The 20,425-nt window shown below is 44.5% G+C and overlaps 1 protein-coding gene across 2 annotated transcripts in view; it reads left to right on the top strand.

Moving 5' to 3' along the window:
• Positions 1 to 20,425, top strand: part of NCKIPSD (NCK interacting protein with SH3 domain) — a 98,825-nt gene that overhangs the window by 39,648 nt on the left and 38,752 nt on the right. The window contains exons 3-5 of one of the 2 annotated variants that reach the window (XM_073351428.1): positions 330 to 531; positions 10,674 to 10,761; positions 13,283 to 13,911. In XM_073351428.1, the coding sequence (XP_073207529.1) occupies positions 330 to 531; positions 10,674 to 10,761; positions 13,283 to 13,911 (919 nt within the window). The remainder of the gene's footprint in view (positions 1 to 329; positions 532 to 10,673; positions 10,762 to 13,282; positions 13,912 to 20,425) is intronic. The other variant, XM_073351429.1, reaches the window with a different exon arrangement.

Below are 20,425 nucleotides of genomic sequence, written 5' to 3'. Positions count from 1 at the left end.
GTAAGGGAGCCATAGAGCTAAGGTGCAGGCAAGTCTAAAGCTCGTGGCATAACAACTAGGCCTCCATACCATGAAGTGGAGATATGTCACCTGTGAACCCTGATTCACAAATAATGTGCTTTTTACAAAGACTTTTCCTTCCTCTCTGAGAGGTGCTTCCTCAGTAGTTCCATGGAGTTGGACTTTTTCTATCTTCAGTAAAGATCCTCACTATGGAGATGTCTATTGTAGCCACAGTCCAGTTTCAGACTTAAGCTTCTTGGCATTGGGTACTGACTTCAGCGCTTCACCCATGTCCCTAATGCCCCTGTTCCCGTTCCATTTGCCAGGAAACTGATCCATCATCGGAAGGAGACTGTGTCACGCAAAGGTCACTCACCAACCAGTCAGGGAATGATTATGACCCCATCCTCCAGTGATCACCATTTGGATTTAGCACGACAGCCCAATGGCATGTGCCGGACAGGTTATGAGCGACACCACAGCCTGCCAAACACGGAGATCCAAGAGGATGATGAAGGCCTTTACCAGGTAACGGCATCTTGGCCTCTTCTAGATTCTTACTTAAAGGTTCCCTCCCTCTTGTATCATACATAATATTCCCTGTGCAGTTTCAGTTGCACTTGTTGCCTTGAACTATAGTGTAGCTTCACTGTTTGCTACTATACAGCTACTGTGTCCCATCCCAGGCGTGGCTGGTATGATCCCTGTGTATTCTTTACATTTATAAAGCACTTTGAGATCACTGAGGATACAAGACTATGTAAACGTGCAAGATCTTTTCTAGTTTGTGCTACTGTCTCTTTCTTGACACCTTTTTAAAGAGCTGCCGAGTCCTCAGAGAATACTTTGAAATACATTGTTTTTAGAGACGGTTCTGCTGAGGTCATATTTTTTCTGTGCTTTAATTTTCTCCTTGTTAAATCTGCACAAAAACAGGATCTTTGTTCCTTAGGAATTCATCTGTATGTTTGCTTATTCCTCTGCTCAGGTTGTGAACATCCTGTTTTCTTGTGAACATCCCTAGTAGTAACAAATTAGAGGAGGAAAACACAGGAAATGTGACTTAAAAGCAGAATTCTACCTAAATGGAACAAAATTACTGTGAGCTGTCAACAAGTTTTCAAAGAGACTGGCCAGGACAGACTTAGCAGCAATTGTTTGGGATAGATTCTGTAACTCATTACATGATGGGAGATAGCAAAGAGATGCAAGTTCCCGTCAGACAGATGGCACATTTTGGTGTAGGGTTGCTGCATCTGTCCAAGATGAGTGTTTATAGTGCCACCATTACCCCATCACTGCTGATAGGAGGGGCTAGTTACTGACTTAATCAGGAAACATAAGTCTGTGGAGATGATAAAAAGGGGCTGGTGTACAGGCTTCCTAACAAATCCTCTATTTTTCTATCCCAGTACTCTGCCCCTGTAGGCAACCAAACCAACCCAATTCTAAAGCCCTCTGATAAAGGAGAAAACTAGCTATGCTTTTTTAGGCTAGCCAAATGGCTTGACAAACCTCCAAGTAATTCCCAGCTTCTTTTGTAAATCTGCACTCACCTGGCTGCAGGGAAGGTCCAAAGAACATAAATTCTTTGACTTAACGAGAGGGCACCGTTCCCATCTGTGATGGATGAGAGACTGACAACTTTGGGTGTGTTCTCATTAGAATGTGCTTGCCCATGTTGAAAGAACTAATTAGATTATAATTATAACCCCTGGATGGGGATATTTCTGATATGCTATGAAAATACAAATTGGAGCAGAAATATCCCTCCCCCACCTTATGCAAAAAAGCAAAAGCCACACTACCTTATCTGTAAGGTAATTTCTTCCTTTCTGCTTGTAAAGCTGCTTTGGGGGGAAAAATGCATTTTAAACCGTTTTCTGTGGTGTTTGAGAGGAACAGAGGCTTACAAAGAGACACCTTTTAACTGCTACGGGTTTCTAGTCAAGTCCTATTTTTGCACATACTGTAACTTTTGGCAAGATTTTGGTGGGTGGTTTACAGTGGTTCAACAGTGATGCTGCCTCCTTGCTTCTCGAAGGCTGAACTGAACAGAGAGTGTAGCTGGACGCTTCAATTCACCAGCCTAAGGTAGTTATGTGAGGACCAGTTCCTATGGAGGAAAAAAAAATCTAGAGCATTATAGCAGAACAACATCTCTGCTAGCGTTAAGGTTAAGGCCAGCTTTCTGTTTGTTTTAAGTGCTCTGAAATCGATATTATTAATCAAATTTTGTTGAAATTTGATGCACCTCGTGGAGACATTGGGTACTGTCAGAGATCTAAGTTTGGGGCCATTTGACCAAGGGGTTTGTCAGATACAGCTCATGGGGGAAAAGACAACTTTTCTTAAAGTTGACACATTTTTTGCAGACCGACAGAGATCAAACCAGAAATGTAATCTGAGGACAGCAGTATAGTCAGAAGGTGCTGAAACCGCTTTTTGTGGGGGAAAATCTACTCAAGCAAATGCTCACTGCAGGGAGAGTAATTAGGGGGTGGAAGACCTAGATGGGAATAGAGAAGAGGGGTTGCGGACTAAAGAGTGCGAGGAGAGGCATGGAACATTGGGAAAGGGGACATGGCTGTCCGTGATGGGGGAAGTGGGGAAGAATAGGGCCAGAGACATCTGTCCGCCCCACATTCCCTTCCCATGTGTGTATCATGATCTGGGGGCCCCTGGCCCATCCTCAGGGATGTGACTCCTCACTTAGGCAAGCCTCCTCCAGAACATGGCTCACACACCTTAGGTTATACCCTCCTCTCATCTCCCTATCCCCCATGTGAGCTGGAATCTGGGGGTCCCTGACCCCCAGTAATGTGTGAGCCTTGCACTTGTGTGTATGTGCCAGAATGTGAGAGGCCTCTGCCCATCTATGGGGATGTGACCATCCAACCCTGCCCCCATCCTGAGTCAGGTTTGAGGCAGCTTGTCTTTCTAGGGGTGTCTGAGCCCCTCTCCCTACCCCCGCTCCCCATGTGAGTCAGGATCTGGGGAGGTCCTTCCCCTTTGGATGGGGAGCTCAAACTGATATGCACCAAGAATATACTTCTGAGACTAGAGTGAGGAGCTGAGAACATTCGTGTTTGACACATATCATAAACTCTCTGGGGGGGGGAGGGAACACTGTTAATGACCGATTAATAATTAATCGATAATGAATAACCAGTTGATAACTAATACTTGTAAAAATTGCAACTGTGATTAGTGAGAGGGGTTCTCTTGAGTCCAGGTTAGTTTATTAATAACAAACCTCAGATAAATCAGCTTTGTCTGTAGTTGTTGGTTTAACAGTTAATGAAGACAGCACATACTCAGAGAGGCATGAGGTACCAACAGCTGTGGAAGCCCTTCCCCGTTTGTACTTGCTGTCAGTCCAGACAGCACATGGTCTCTACTTCCTCTTGATTTCTCAGGGCAGTTATACCTGTATTACCCTTTTGTGTTTATCATTCCAATCCTTGTCTATTTCCTCCTTTTTGGTGCCTACTTCTTATCTTAGGTCATTTTCTAAGATTTCTGTTCCCTTATAACTTTACAATTGCCTCAGTACCTTATGGTTAGTCATTGCTTATTTCTGTTTTGGGATAATGTTGTTATATCTCTTGTGCATGTTTTGTGGTTAATATTCCTAAAATATCTCTTGCGACAATTTCTAAAGGTTATTGCTTAGGGCTAGCCTACACTGGCAATGTTAAAGGGCTGCCATGGCAGCGCTTTAGCGTGGCTTGTGTGGTTGTGGCAGAGCACTGGGAGAGAGCTCTCCCAGCTCGCGAAAAAAACCCACCACCACAAGGGGCATAGCTACCAGCTCCAGCGCACTGTCTACACTGGCGCTTTACAGCACCGAAACTTGCTGTGTTCAGGGGTGCGTTTTCACACCCCTGAGCAAGAAAGTTGTAGTGCTCTAAAGTGCCAGTGTAGACGAGCCCTTCGTAAAATTCCACTCCTGAAAGTTAACTTAGCTGCAGAGCATCATGGGACTCTTGCTGCCAGGCAAGCCGTTGGTTCTTTCTTTGACCTATTTTAAGTGCCAGCACCTCCCACTGATGTGAATGATCACATCAGTTCAGACATCTCAGAGGAATTGTTTCAGGCTATATTCATCTCCATCAGGTATTGTTTCAGCTGAGAACATCTCACTGAGATGAACAGGCCACTTACCACCTCTCTGAGCCTGCTGTGCTGCTCATAGATGTCTAGAGGCCCTCCCCTTCATTCTCCCTTCAGTTTTATACAGTATTATAAAATTGAGCACCAGCTCTGCTCTAGATAAGGTTGGGAAGCCCTTCCTGTTAAAAGGATGACTCCTCTTAGTGCTCTAGAATCGGTGTGCTTACATGGATTGTCTTGAAATTTGTTGTGTCTCATGGGAGTGTAGGGTGGAGATTGTAATCCAAATGTTGGGCCATTTGAGCAAGGGGTTCCCGAGATACAGCCCCAAGGAAAAAACAGCATTTCATTAAATTCACAGGGTCTAGCAACTTTGAAATCAACCCTGGTTAGAAGTCTGAGAATGAACTGTAAACATCTGGTAAAAATCTACACTTCTCAAAAAAATTTGCTAGAGGCAATCTGAGTACAACAGAATATTCAGAAGACAATGAAACTATTTTTGAAAAGAAAAGACTGTTTGTGACCTTACAGGACGGGAAGGGGTGATTCAGGGAGCAAGACAGTGTGGTATGGTAATGAGGGAGAGGGTTTTGGGTCTGCAGCGAGTGATCCAGATATTATGGGGGGATAAATAGGAATGGATAGTAGGAGAGGGAAAAGGGATTGGGGAGGGATTAAATAGGGGGTAGATATTGGTGGTGTGGGTGAGAAGATGAGAGGGGTAACAGGAAGTTGGGGGTTTAGTAGCAAGGGGCTGCCAACCCTGAATTCTCCCTTTTCCTGTGAATGCTGTGATGTGGGGGAGTCCCCTCCCTCTGCCCACTGTGTGTTCTGGGATATGGGGATCATGCTCCTCTTTGGGGGTGTCTGAGCTCCTTTTCCTAACCCTCCATGTGATCTGAGATCTGGGGTGGGGGGGTAATGAAGGTAACACAGATTTACACAGCTGAAACTCAGAAAATAAATAAACTACACACCACCCCTGTGTGGGGTGGGGAGGCTGTTCAGTGTGCAGTAGGGACATGATTTGGAGGAGAGGCAGACTGGGTGCACCTTGGGCAGGGCTGGGGAAGCCTGGCTGAAGTGGGAGCAAGAATCCCAGCTGACAGTGGGAGCAAGGGACCCAGCTCATTGTGTGGTTTTGGGCTACATAGCCAAGATAGTATGTGACCCTCCAGTAAGCTGTTGCCTGCAATGTGTGTAAGCAGCAGTAGGGTAAGACAGGAAACTGCAAAGAGCAACTTCTTACATGTCAATGGCTTCTTTGGTTCAGCTAATGGCTTTATGGGCTAGGAGGGGTCAGGGGAGCTGAAAAGTGGGCTGGGACTACATGTTGCAGGGATTGATGGGGCAGGGAATGAGACACACACACTCCAGTCTTTTTTTTCTTTTCTCTCCTCCCCCCCCAGATTGCTTAAAGTTGCTGTAACCGTAAAGTAATAAACTTGGCAAGGTTTTGGGACAAAAGCCAGGATAAGATCTCTCTCACTGGCCCTGTTAGTAACTACACATTGCAAACGTTTCCGAGCACGGCAGTTATCCCCAGCCCACTGTAACAAAATGTGCAAGAGATGGGAGGAGCACTGAAGAATCACACAGCAGTTGTGTGGCCTAGTAGGAAGACCACTGGACTGGACTCTTCCTAGCTCTCCCACTGGCCTGCTGGGTGATCCTGAGGAAGTCACTTCACTGCTCTGTGCCTCAGTTTCCCAGCTGTAAAATATGGATAATGATGTAAAGTTCTTTGAGATCTGATGATGAAAAGCTAGATCATTCAATTATTACCTAGCCCCAGTAGCATATCAGCTCCGAACATAGTTGAGAACTACAACTGTCTAAATGACCATTAACTCCGAACAACAAATGATTCTCTTTCTATTTAAAAAATTAAGCAATTAAATGGCAAAACACTTTTAACATGGCGTTAAGTTTGCCTGGCAATAGCTTGTGCCCTTTCAGAACGTCAAGTTGAGCAAAACTCAAACTTCTGAAAACTAGGAAATACAGAGTTAAGGTAATTGCCCACATAACTTTAATTCTGCCCTCTTTGAGTTATGCCCTGATACACCCTAACACATACACTCCCACTGCCTTTTCACTGTAGTGGACAGGTGCTGCCTGCACTCTCCCTACCCTCAAACACTGAGTCTGCTCTCTGGACAGAATACTACACTTTTAACATTTAAGAACCACTTCCTACCCTTTTATAATCCTTTCACACTTGCGCACAGGGTACCACCTAAACCTAACCAGCATTAACTCCACAGTCTGCTCTCATATCCCACCTCACTACTGCCAGTACCCATGGCAAGAAGGCCCCAGTGTCCTGCTACCAACAGCCTACACAATTCTGTATTGAAATAATGCAGACAGGAACCTCAGGGTACACATGCACTTCTCTTGATAACACACATAGGAGGGACTTAGACCCAGATCTTCTCATATCGCAGTCACCGCTCTTCCAATGTACTTCAGCCTATTCCTCCGCCATTCAATACAGCAACACCCAACACAGTTGAGGCAGCTGCAGTTCAGACAATTCCCAATGGCTGTTGCTAGCTCCAGGGGGCAGCATTAAGGTTATATAGGTGTTTATTTTAACTCTGTATTTCCTGGCTTTCAGAAGTCTGAGTGTGGCTGAATTCAGCATTCTAGAAGGGCACGAGCTACCACCAAGCAACCTTAACTCTCCTTTCATGAAGTTTTTTTGCCATTTAATTTTGACTACCTGACACAATAGGGAAGTCTTGAAGTCTTAGAAACTGGAAAAGCTATAAAACTCACTGTTTGTTTATGCTCAGCAAGCTACTTTCCTGGGTATAAACTAATTGTGCTCCTGCTCTTCAGGGCTTTGCTATATACAGTAGTGTCCATCCCAGCAAAGTTTTTTTCTCAAGGAGTATATTATACTTGTTTAAAAATAATGAGACCGCACAACTCTGAGCTTTGGAGTTTGGGGACCAATCTTGATCTCTTACTGCCCACCCTTGTGGGATAGGAGTATCACCATTCAGTGCCCCCTTCCCTTCTCCAGGTGGTGCTTGAAGAAGCATTGATTAGTTCTTGCAGCACACCTGCCTTCGTTGGCCAGAGCAAAATCCTGCATGTGTCTGGAAGGAAGGAAGTGATGGACACAGAAAGGGTGAGGAATGAATGGTTTTGGGAGTCCCTTGCCCTTGCAGAGAAGTCCAGCCACCACCCCCAGCTGCTGGGAAGAGGGAGCCAGCTGAGATTCTTACAGGGGTCTGCCTGGGCCCTGCCTAGAGGCATTTTTTTTGTATAAGTCTCCATATAGCAGGTGTCAGATCAATTTGAAGCCTCTAGCTCAGCCTCTTCTCAGTGGCTGCTGGAAGGGAAGGGGCTGTCATCTTGACTGTTGATGTGGGTCTGCCTGCCCTAACCCACTCAGCTTCTTGGTGCCCAGTGGGCACGGGAGTGAGAAGGGAAGTATCTGTTGTTCTATCCCTCTTCCAGACTCCTCTCATTTGGACTCCTGCCTGTGCTGCTGTTCACAGCTTTGCCACCCATTGACAATATGAATCCACCGGATTATAGACACCTTCACTGCATTGCATTTTGGTCAGTTTCACTGAGTTATTCAGAATTAAAGGGGTATTCGGGAAACTCTGCTGCCCATTTACCAGTACTCTCAGTTGTGAAGGGAAGCCTTTCAAATGTGATCAAGGTGGAGGAATCCGTCACAGCCAGGTCATCTTCCTCAGTGTGCAGAGAGAACACGCAGCACCGCTGCTGCTGCTCACAACTTTGCCAAACAGCAGAGGTGCGGGGTGTTCTCTGTGCACATTCAGGAAGATGGCCCTGCCTTGCTCACATTCCCTTCACAACTGTGAGGACTCAAGGCTTATTTTTAAAGATATCCTTAAAATGAAGATTAGATTCTGCAGAAATAAGTTTATCTTGCCTCCTCTTGGCAGGAAGGATTTCCAGAGCTCCATGTATAGATTATGTTCTATGACACTTTGACTGCTGTACAAACACAACTCTATAAGAATAGAGGTCAAATATTTGACAAATTTGGTAGTGTAGGGTAGTGGTAGGGTAGTGGAGCCAGTGAAGTGTCTAGAATGAGCCCTTTCCCTGGCTGCCCCCAAATAGTGGCATGCTGATCTTCTAAACTAACTAAAGCAGGCTGCTAAAACCTGCCACTTTTATGTATGTGTGATTGCGCTAAGCTAAGCGGCTTCATGGCTGTAAAGATGGGGCTGACTTTAGCCCAGCTGCACTTACAAGAGCTTGGGAGGGGCTTCTGCCAGCATTTTACAGGGGCCTCCTCTGTTCTAATTGTGCCTCTCACAGCTGTGCAGTCTTCGGGCCAAAGACTAATAATTTCTTAAAGGCAAGTAGGTGTGGTGCTGGATTCTGGCCAGTTCTGCCTTGAGAAACAAGCCTTCAACCTGCAGGAGCATGGTCTGGATCTTAATAAATCCGGGCCCTGAACTGAAGGGGGGGGAAGCAGATTCCACAATCAAGAATCTTTCACTGAGAAGAATCTGCTTCCAAATCAAAACCCCCTTCCACTTAAGCAGAAGCTTGAGTGCTTCCATTTGATCTCCACTTTCACTGTGTTGTATGAGGAGAGAGGTTGTGTCTGAAGTAACCAGAACCTAATTAGTTTACTGTTCAGTGGGTAAGGCTGACACCTTAATTGAACCCAGAAAGAAAAAAGAAGCCAGCACAGATTGCAGAGCACAGGTGAAATGAAACATCACTGAGCAGGCAGCTGGGACTTCCAAGTAGAGCAGCCTGTGTGGAGTGCATTGCAGTGATCTGTCTGGGGGAAGCAGTCTCTTTAAGAATGGTGTCACTATTAGGCTTCGGAGATTGCTCTTCTTGGAAAGTCTATCTTTGTGTTCTTGAAGCTGCTAATATTGCTGGGGATGTGCTCCTAGTGCTGCAATTCAGATGGAGCATGGTGGGGCCAGTTGTGGTTAGCCCTTTGCCACTGTAGTCCCATTAGAGCATTGTATACTATTTGGGGCTCTTATTCATTCAGATTTCTAACAAGCCTTATTCAGGGCAGTGTTGCCAACTTTCACAATTACATTGCAAGTCTTGCGACATTTTCATAAAGCTCTATCTACTGGAGTCTTGTTATGGGAGCATCTCAGGTTTCATTTAGAACAAACGTTTCTGGCCCTCATGGTTACAGAGAAAAACTTGAATATGTGTCCTCAGTTGGCTCATAAACAAGCTAAGAAAAAAGAAACCAAAACTTCTCTTAAAATCTCCTTATTTTGGAGAGCCTGGTTCGTGATTTTGAACTCTTGGCCACCCTGTTTGCTTTACAGGCATTATAAAACATACTGAATTTCTGTATGTCAAAAAAGACCACCTTCTTCCCAGCCCATCAATATAAACTCCTCCCCTCCCAAATACCATTAAAGAGGAAGCCTGGAAGAAATGTAGCATGGCCTCAGTGTTGTCACATCAGGGCTCTGTGGGACCAAGCTGGAGTCTAATGCACCTCATTGAGACCACTGGCACTAGTCCCTCCCATCTGATCCGAGAAGTCCCAATGTGAGCACCTCCTGAGTGCAGCCATTGCAATATCACATGAGGATAGAGGCATCTTTCAGGCAGTCAGGACCCAAACAATATATCTTTGTAGGTCCAGAACCACACCTTTAGCTTCCACATGGATATCAGCCTGTGCAGTTCAATGGGTTCTGGTGCAATGCCCTTCCTGGAGGGAAACACCACTTAAGTTGGCTGCTATTTTCAATGCTGGCTGCAGTTTCCCAGTGGTCTGGGATCATAGTCCTACGTAGAGCAAACTGCAGTCATACAAACGCTAAGCAATAAAGATGATTAATCGTGGTGAGGTCCCTGTATCCATAAGAAAAGGTGATAACTCAGGAGTCTTGGGGAACTCACTGTTGTTCCACCCACAACCATTGCCAGGAGGAGAGAATTATGTGGGAAGTACTAGCTGTAGGGCGTTTTGTGAAGCTCTCTAGTTGAAGCTTCTCACAGCAGGGAACACCACAGGCGTTATGGCAACACACAGCTACTTTAGCCCTAGTTTCTCACTCTCTGTATGAGATTTGCTATGGAAGTATGAATTAGGAAGGAATTTACGTAGTTCCAGTCCTTGGCTTTGTCTTTCTGCAAGGATATTTGTGGCTGATGTAATGGATCTCTCCAAAAGTGTGTTTAGATATGCACACTGTTTGCTGCCTCTGTGGGGCTGTTGAGATCACTGTAAAGTCATGGTAAACATGTGGGATTGCATCTGGAATAAGAAAAGAGTAAATGCTTGACATGTCTCTGACACACACATTGTGTGCTGCTGAACATAGCAATTAAACAAGGGCTGCTTTTCCTGTCAAGGAGAGGAAATAAAGCAAGGTTTCGGAGTTTCTTCTTTGTTCTTGCAGGAAGTCGCCTATTAATATCTTTATAGAATGATGAGAGAGATGTAAGGACAAATTAACACACACGTGCGTGCACACATACACACAAAGGTTTATAATAGGGAGTGTATCTTGATTGTCAGCCTCCTTTGATTGCTCTAAAATGTTCCCTTTTAGATCCCGCCACAGCCCCGACGTGCTGCTCCTGTAACACCCCCACCACCAGAGAAACGCAAGAATGCGCAGATGGACGCACCCAGTAGAAGTAAGGAAAAGCTTTTGGGGTTTTTATACACATGTTGGGCAAGAGGCAGACAACACTGAACTAAAATATAGGAAGATGTGTAATGGTAGCAGCAATTCTGGCTCAGAAAAGCATCTCTTGGATTTCTGCTCAGGTGATGTTGGGCTGAAATTTCCATCACAATTTTAATCCTAAAACTCCAGTGTTGGGGACTACTGTTTCCCTATGTCCTTCCTCGGTCCTCAAGCATGATTTGTGGCTGATTGGCACCTGTGGCTTCTTCTCCCACCAACTCGGCGCATTGGATGCTGGGCGTGGTGTTCTCTGGACTTCCTAAACTGATGGATTTTGGGGGAAGACAACATTTGCAGAAGAAGCGTTAGAATATTCTGCTTGGTTGTGATAAGGATATAACCAGTGTTTTGGGGTCCTTGTATAAGTTATTCTCTCAGGAGTATCATAGGGATCTTTCAACAAGGCAGTATGAGAATTTTTTTTTTTTCCCCATCTGGATGTGATAATGCCATTAGATCACCAGAGGGCACTCACTATTAATGCAATGACTGCTCTGTTAAGTAAAAGCTTTTTGCTAGCTGTCCATCTAACTCTTTGTTCATATAATGGCCACACCAGTCAGACTTTTGCATAGTTGGTGGCTTGCCTGTGCAAAAGACGGGAGTATGGTGTCTTCTCCCCCTAACCCAGGAGAAGATCAGAGGTGCATGCAGTGCAAGTACAGTAGCTGTGGTGGTAGTGAGAACTTGCAGTATTGATCCCTGGAGTGCTACTGGATCAGTACTAAGCAAAAAAATTAATTTGCGACCTTTAGGGGTTAGACCTGTGGGGTAGAGGAGAGAGGAGTGCACGTTATTTTGTTGTGATACAATTCATGTTGTGGTGGTTGTGTATTGCCCCAGCGCTACACTGTGCTCATACAGTTACATTGTCATGATGTTAGTTCTCCCTAAACTCAGTCCAGGATTTGTTAATGTCGGGTAAAATGAGCTTGCAGGGTGCAGGACAGATCTGTCACATTCTGGGCAGTTCATTGAAATTTGGAACAGGCAGCAACCTGCTTCATGGTACTGAGCCATTCCACACTACAGTAGTGAGAATTTCTACCCTTGGGAATGATTTTCTTGAATCCATTATCTATTCCATTGAATCTACTGGAAGTATGTGGATGATCATCTTTAGGAGGAAGATGAAGAATGGTAGAGATCTCCATGGGAGATGTGTGCTCTTATTCAGCCTCACATGTCGTTGGCCTGAACAGTTGAAGTAGACAATCCCATTATTCCCTTATTCATAGGGGTGGAAGGCCTATTGACAGGCTTCTTAGCCACGGATATGCAGCTAGTGTTCTGGCTTTTGACTTGGGGGTAAGATTGTGAGATTACCAAAAGATCACCCGGGACCAGCAGAAAAAACAAAAGGCTCTTCCAGAGGTGACTGGCCCTTTGGCCCAAGAGACGCTCTGTTGCCTAAGGTATTGTTGACTAAGGAGATTATTATTTTCTATGGATAAGCTGGAGTCAATAAGGAGCAGTGAATGGCTGGGTGAACATTCATGTAGCATGCAAAATCAGAATAAATTCACCTTGGGAATCAAGTTGTTCCTAAAGCAGTACTTTTACTCTCCTACAGATCTCAAATATCTTCATTTGGGATTCACAAAAAGTAGCTGATCGAGGCCACTTTTTGCCCAAGTAACTATCTTCCTGGCCAAGCTGTGAGAGGTTGGGTGTGGGATAAAAGTTTCCACAGCCCCATTTTTACAAGTTATGGGGCAAAGTATATGAGTAATTGAGTAATGAAAAATTTAGGCTAGATGTTAAGAAAAACATCCTAGCAGTAAGGTTGATTAGATTGTGGACTAGTTTCCCTAGAGAAGTGGTGTAAGTACCATTGCTAGAGTTAGCCGAAACTAGACAGGACAAAACACTCAGAAATATACTCTAGCAAGTACTCCTGTACTGGCTGGGAAAGGGCGGTATGTGCTAATGGGTTTATAATCAGATTACCTAGAGTGCAGAAAGTGGACTACACACGCCTGTCAGCCAAATGCTTTTTTTCTTGCTGTTGACGCCAAGCAGAGCATACAGTTAGTGCTGCAGGGAAGGATCTTTACAGAAGAAGGGAGAAGCTTGCTGCAATGAGTAATCTTATGTACCTTGAAATTTTCAGATACGTCAATCAAAGTACTGGCTACATGCAGTATGTTTGGGGGAAAAAAGTTATTGTCTAAACCGGGGGGGGGGAGGGGGAGGAGACTCCTCTCTCCTAGTTATGTTTTTCCTGTAAAACAGTGAACCTTTTGAAGAGAATCTCTACAGAACAGCTTTCTTCCCCTTCCTTAAGAGTTTATTTTACTGGAGTGTTCAAGAGAGACCTAATACAATTTTGCTTTGAGATAAGCGAGCCAGGAAGAGGAGCTTTGGTGGCATGCACAATGAGCTTCTTAATAAACTCTGCTGCAGCAGTTTGTTTTTCCCTTTTTCTTTGATGCTGTTGCTAAGGCCTTTTAATTGTTCCTTTTCAGATGCTGTTGAAATCACCTCTGGGTCGGTTTCCAGTACCTCCTCTATAAGCACAACTTCCCTGGATACCTTGTACACTGGTTCCACTGCATCCGAAACAGGTCTCCCAACAGCCACTTCCAGCCCCACCAACACTCCACCCCCTGTCCCCAGCAGGAGTGCCCACACCACAATATCACGCAGCTTGGATATTAGTCCTTCAGCCCACCTGAAGCATGGGTCTTCAACAAAGCGTGGTGCAACCAAATCTCCACAGCCCAAGAGGGCTGCCCCAGGACCTCCTGTTGAAACAGCAGGTCAGAGGTCTCTCCCTATGGATGGGGAGAAGAATCTGCAAGTCAAGAAGACTGCTCTAGCTCCATCCGGGGGCTTAGAAGCCTTCAACTCTCTTTGCCTTGATGATAAGAAGGCAGTTGCTTTGGAGGAGTTGGCACCAGAATCCAGCAGCCAGGCAGTGTCTGTGCCAGAGACAATAGGTGCGGAACTGATCGAGCTGGTGCGCAGGAACACCCACCTCAGCTATGAGCTGTCACGGGTTGCTATCGGTGTAGTGATTGGCCACATTCAGAGCTCCATCCCAGCAACCAATAACGTCATGGAGCAGATCCTCATCTCGTTGGTGGAAAATAAGGTAAAGGAAATGCTGAGCTCTGGCAAGAGGGCACCATACAGGGACTGGGCAAAAATAGTAAAATGTGATTGAAGTAGTAATCTGCATTTTGCTCCTGGAGCTCAGAGGCCAACCCAAGTGAGGAAAGAAGAGTCCAAATTAAAATAAGATGAGTGAGAGAGCAGAGGTGATGGGCTATCATAGAGTGAGTGAGTGAGTTAAGGGGGGAAAAAAATCCAAGTAGGCTTAGCTAGCAACAAGCAGAGAAATGGCAGTCTGGTACATTGTGCAGGGTATTATTCCAGACGGGCTATGAAATTAAGAACTGACTCTTTGCGGGAATAAGTGAATGAAAAGAAGAAGCTGGTGTCAAGAGCTGTTTGGTGATCAGCTTGGGTTGTAGAAGCATTGTGTGTGGACTGGAGGGGAGCTGGGCATTACAGGAGACTACATATGAGGGGGTGGGAGAGAGCCAGGATTAACAGCTTGGGTCCTGTAAAACTAAAAGCGAACAGGTTAGTTGGTAGGAGCTGTGGGGGATAGTAGAATTTCTAGATCCAGAGGGTAATGCTAGTAGTAAGACTTCAATGGGCACAAATACAGCAGGATCCAATGCACTCTGGGGGATTGTACTTTGGTCCCGTTTCTTTATGAAGTCGGGGATGGCTACATATGGACAAAGTATAGCTGAAAGAAGAGGAGTACTTGTGGCACCTTAGAGACTAACCAATTTATTTGAGCATAAGCTTTCGTGAGCTACAGCTCACTTCATCGGATGCATACTGTGGAAAGTGTAGAAGATCTTTTTATATACACACAAAGCATGAAAAAATACCTCCTCCCACCCCACTCTCCTGCTGGTAATAGCTTATCTAAAGTGACCACTCTCCTTACAATGTGTATGATAATCAAGGTGGGCCATTTCCAGCACAAATCCAGGGTTTAACAAGAACGTCTGAGGAAGGGGGGGGGGGCGGGTTAGGAAAACAGGGGGAAATAGGTTACCTTGCATAATGACTTAGCCACTCCCAGTCTCTATTCAAGCCTAAGTTAATTGTATCCAATTTGCAAATGAATTCCAATTCAACAGTTTCTCACTGGAGTCTGGATTTGAAGTTTTTTTGTTGTAATATAGCAACTTTCATGTCAGTAATCGCGTGACCAGAGAGATTGAAGTGTTCTCCGAGTGGTTTATGAATGTTATAATTTTTGACATCTGATTTGTGTCCATTTATTCTTTTACGTAGAGACTGTCCAGTTTGACCAATGTACATGGCAGAGGGGCATTGCTGGCACATGATGGCATATATCACATTGGTGGATGTGCAGGTGAACGAGCCTCTGATAGTGTGGCTGATGTTATTAGGCCCTGTGATGGTGTCCCCTGAATAGATATGTGGGCACAGTTGGCAACGGGCTTTGTTGCAAGGATAGGTTCCTGGGTTAGTGATTCTGTTGTGTGGTATGTGGTTGCTGGTGAGTATTTGCTTCAGGTTGGGGGGCTGTCTGTAGGCAAGGACTGGCCTGTCTCCCAAGATTTGTGAGAGTGTTGGGTCATCCTTCAGGATAGGTTGTAGATCCTTAATAATGCGTTGGAGGGGTTTTAGTTGGGGGCTGAAGGTGACGGCTAGTGGCGTTCTGTTATTTTCTTTGTTAGGCCTGTCCTGTAGTAGGTGACTTCTGGGAACTCTTCTGGCTCTATCAATCTGTTTCTTCACTTCCGCAGGTGGGTATTGTAGTTATAAGAATGCTTGATAGAGATCTTGTAGGTGTTTGTCTCTGTCTGAGGGGTTGGAGCAAATGCGGTTGTATCGCAGAGCTTGGCTGTAGACGATGGATCGTGTGGTGTGGTCAGGGTGAAAGCTGGAGGCATGTAGGTAGGAATAGCGATCAGTAGGTTTCTGGTATAGGGTGGTGGTTATGTGACCATCGTTTATTAGCACTGTAGTGTACAGGAAGTGGATCTCTTGTGTGGACTGGACCAGGCTGAGGTTGATGGTGGGATGGAAATTGTTGAAATCATGGTGGAATTCCTCAAGGGCTTCTTTTCCATGGGTCCAGATGATGAAGATGTCATCAATATAGCGCAAGTAGAGTAGGGGCGTTAGGGGACGAGAGCTGAAGAAGCGTTGTTCTAAGTCAGCCATAAAAATGTTGGCATACTGTGGGGCCATGCGGGTACCCATAACAGTGCCGCTGATCTGAAGGTATACATTGTCCCCAAATGTAAAATAGTTATGGGTAAGGACAAAGTCACAAAGTTCAGCCACCAGGTTAGCCGTGACATTATCGGGGATAGTGTTCTTGATGGCTTGTAGTCCATCTTTGTGTGGAATGTTGGTGTAGAGGGCTTCTACATCCATAGTGGCCAGGATGGTGTTATCAGGAAGATCACCAATGGATTGTAGTTTCCTCAGTAAGTCAGTGGTGTCTTGAAGGTAGCTGGGAGTGCTGGTAGCGTAGGGCCTGAGGAGGGAGTCTACATAGCCAGACCAGCCTGCTGTCAGGGTGCCAATGCCTGAGATGATGGGGCGCCCAGGATTTCCAGGTTTATGGATCTTGGGTAGTAGATAGAATATCCCAGGTCGGGGTTCCAGGGGTATGTCTGTGCGGATTTGATCTTGTGCTTTTTCAGGGAGTTTCTTGAGCAAATGCTGTAGTTTCTTTTGGTAACTCTCAGTGGGATAAGAGGGTAATGACTTGTAGAAAGTGGTGTTGGAGAGCTGCTGAGCAGCCTCTTGTTCATATTCCAATCTATTCATGATGACAACAGCACCTCCTTTGTCAGCCTTTTTGATTATGATGTTAGAGTTGTTTCTGAGGCTGTGGATGGCGTTGTGTTCCGCATTGTGTTGTTCTTTAGATAAGCTATTACCAGCAGGAGAGTGGGTTTGTGTGTGGGGGGGGTGGTTGAGAAAACCTGGATTTGTGCTGGAAATGGCCCACCTTGATTATCATACACATTGTAAGGAGAGTGATCACTTTAGATAAGCTATTACCAGCAGGAGAGTGGGGTGGGAGGAGGTATTTTTTCATGCTTTGTGTGTATATAAAAAGATCTTCTACACTTTCCACGGTATGCCTCCAATGAAGTGAGCTGTAGCTCACGAAAGCTTATGCTCAAATAAATTGTTTAGCCTCTAAGGTGCCACAAGTACTCCTCTTCTTTTTGCGAATACAGACTAACACGGCTGTTACTCTGAAAAGTATAGCTGGCTACTATCCTAGAGGAGAAGGAGGTGGTGTTGGAGCATTTCTCCATGGAGTTCATTCCCACACTGTGACTGCCACAGGGAGGAAGGAGAGAGAACTAGTGGCTGCCAGTGTGTTGTATTAGCCTTCCCATTGCCCACCACTGGATCACTTCTTCCTAAAGTCTGCAGGCTTTTGCTGGATCTTTCAAATGCATGGAAACTTTCAGCAGAAGTGCTGAATTCAGCATTCTTCCAACCGTGAATGGGAGGATAAGATTGAGGCAAGTCTGAGGACAGGTATCCCGACTAGTGAGGACAAAGCAAGCAAAGGGAACTGCCAACACGGAAGGTTCAACAAGCATTGCTGATTAGTCATTCCATGTTTGGGCCATGTGTGACCAGACACAGGCCACTGGAGAGCATGCTGCCTCCCGGGTGGTGGATCTCCTTACGTAGAAATGCCCAAATTCTTTATGTAGAAGCCTAAAACATGAGGGAGTTGGGACCTGATAGGCGCGAGAATGACTTTCAGTATCCAGGAAGAGAACTGAAAATCGGTTTGGTCAACTGAAAAGATCCAAGAGTTTTATGGTGCCCAATATGAGTGAAAAACTGAAGGAAATGCGTTAGAAACCAATGTGTGAGATTCAGGAAGGCTTGAGATGCACTGAGGCTTTTTCTGATGAGGTCTGACTTTGGGATTAGACTGTCTCAACTAAAGCAGAGAGGGCACCCTAAGATCAGAATTTGTGGGGCTGGTTAGCAGGTGTTTTAAACCTAGATAGGAAAGGGCAGAGGCAAAACTTTTGCTTAGCTCGACTGGTGAACATTAAGCAGGTGGTGAATAACTGAGAAATATTAGAGAAATAATGAAAAATAAGCAAAATGGGATGGGATTTGTACTAAATAATGGAGACTGATTTGGTGGGCATAAGTGGAATATGAACATTGCTATACTGTACCTAATGTAGGGGAGATACAGGAGTTGGTGCGTTGGTTCTGGGTAGCAGCTGGGGGATAACTTAGCAATGGGGTGAAGAAGTAAATATATTAGTCATATGACCTGGGTACTGTGCATCCCAATATCATAAGAGAATTAGCCAAAGAACTTGAGCCATTAACAGTTGGTTCTCTGAGAATTTTTCAAACCATGGAGGTAGCACAGGACTGGAGAAGAAGTTGTTGTGGTACAGATCCTTTTTAAAAAGTGGCCGTTATTTTCTGCAGGTAGTGGAACAAATATTAATGCAACATCTGTAAATGGAGGAAAATAGAACCATGAGTAATGAACAGATGTTTATGAAGAATTTCTGTGCATAAACTCATTTTTCTCCAAACGTGTTAGAATTACTGTGTAGGGGTAAGTGTGTGCATAGTTACGCAACATAAGTGGATGTAACAATTAAGCACCTTTTTTTGACCACAGAATACACTAAACTTACTTTGCACCTTTTAGACTCTTTGGTTGGTCTTCCCATCAGGACCATAAAGGTTCAAATAGTTTTCCCCAAGACAAAGTTTCTCTATTGCTCTCTATACTGGGCTGTTCCACAATACATTCTTCAGCCCTCTTTTTGACCCATTTAGGGAATCGTTCCCAAGCCTCTTGAGTAATACCACCATCGTGAACTCATGCCTAATAAACTAATACCAAGCCTTCACCACCTCACTCGATTACATACATGCACAGACAAAAATAAAAAGACTGCATCTTGCAGTAGTCATTGAAACAGACAAATGTCTAGGCAGCCATTACCTTTGAATGGAGGGATAATAAGTTTCAGCTCCCACTTGTTAAATGCAAGGAGTACGTTCCCTATAAACATCTAAGATCAGAGTTCCAGTGCTGATGGCCAAATTACAGTGAATTGTTCAGAGATGTTCAGATTTGCAAAACTCCTGGTATTCAAAATTTAGATCAAATAATAATCCAGTTAATTATCTGCATTGAAAAGATCACCTGTAAGTAATCATAACAGCTCACATTTTTGTGGCCATAACCAATCAGGTAATTGCTTTCAAACTCAGTAATAATATACTTACTGTCTGATCTAGATTCAGAAATAATTTGTAACTGATGTATCATGCAGATGTTCTGGATTTGGCCCAAACTATATGAATTCTTGCTCAGTTTCCTTTCCCTCGGACCCTGAACAGCCCTCTAAAAATAGCTTGAGCTTTATCATGCTCTGAGAAAACAGATTTATTTTTTCCAATTTCTGCAAAGAATCTCCAACTTTGTGGGTTGTGAGAGTGAAAACTGTGTACCAAGTTCCTGAAAGTAGGATCCCTCTTCTGTCTTATAGCTGTCGCCATATCAGAGAAACATGGGATTACGTTTTGTAATTCATTGGGGGGGGAGGGGGCAATGTATTTGCATTTTGTACTTGGACTGTACAAGGAACAAAAGAGACTGCCCCTGTCCAGAGAAATGTAGTCTATCAGTACATCTTCAGCAGTATTTGTCTGAGGGTAGACACCAAGGCCTGGTCTACACACACGGTTTTTGTACTAGTATAACTATTTTGGTTAGGAGGAGGATGTTTAACCAAAATAGTTATGCCAGTACATCTCCTAGTGTGATGTAATTATACTGGTACAGAGGCCCCTTATATTGGTAGAGCTTATTCACGTTACCGTGTAGGACTGGCAACTTTGTACTGGTATAACCCCAGCCACACTGGGGGAGGAGGGAGGGGTTGTACTGCTTGCATTATACCAATATAGTTAAAACAATACAACTTTTGCATGTGGATGAGTCCAAAAATAATTATCATTATACGCTTATGTCCTTGATCATACCAAATCATTCCATGTTCCCAAGGGCATTTTATTTACAAACTGACACAATGTACAGAGTTGTGGCTGTTTTCAGCTTTAAGTCAAGGGCATATTTTTAAAAACACTTCATAACACTCTTTGGATCCTCTCCTTTCATTTCATACAGTACAAACACTTATCCATGGGGGTATTCTGTATTTTTTTAAGTGAAGTGAGACATCATTGATTAAAGCATCAGTATACTCCACAGTAAATCTTATGCTCATTTCAAGCTTTGTATTACATTCTTTAATTAGTTGTGCCCTTTCTTCTATTCTTCTAGTTTTAATTTGAAGTCAAATCACTGGTTTACTAAATCAATTTTAGATTGTTACCTCCAGCTTATTCCCAGCATGCTCTTCTGAAGATTGAATTGCTTGTGGTATTTTCCATTCATTTATAGTGCTCCTCTTCTGTAGAACCCGGTGCAATGCACTGATCTAGGAGGAGGAAATAACCTCTTGTGCCTCTGACATTTCATTTCCCCTAAGTTAGTCTTGTGGGTGTCTGATGCTCACTTC

The sequence above is a fragment of the Lepidochelys kempii genome, chromosome 7 (assembly GCF_965140265.1).
Source record: "Lepidochelys kempii isolate rLepKem1 chromosome 7, rLepKem1.hap2, whole genome shotgun sequence".
NCBI lineage: Eukaryota > Metazoa > Chordata > Testudines > Cheloniidae > Lepidochelys > Lepidochelys kempii.
The sequence above is the reverse complement of the archived record's forward strand: the minus strand, read 5'-3'. Positions and strand labels throughout refer to the sequence as shown.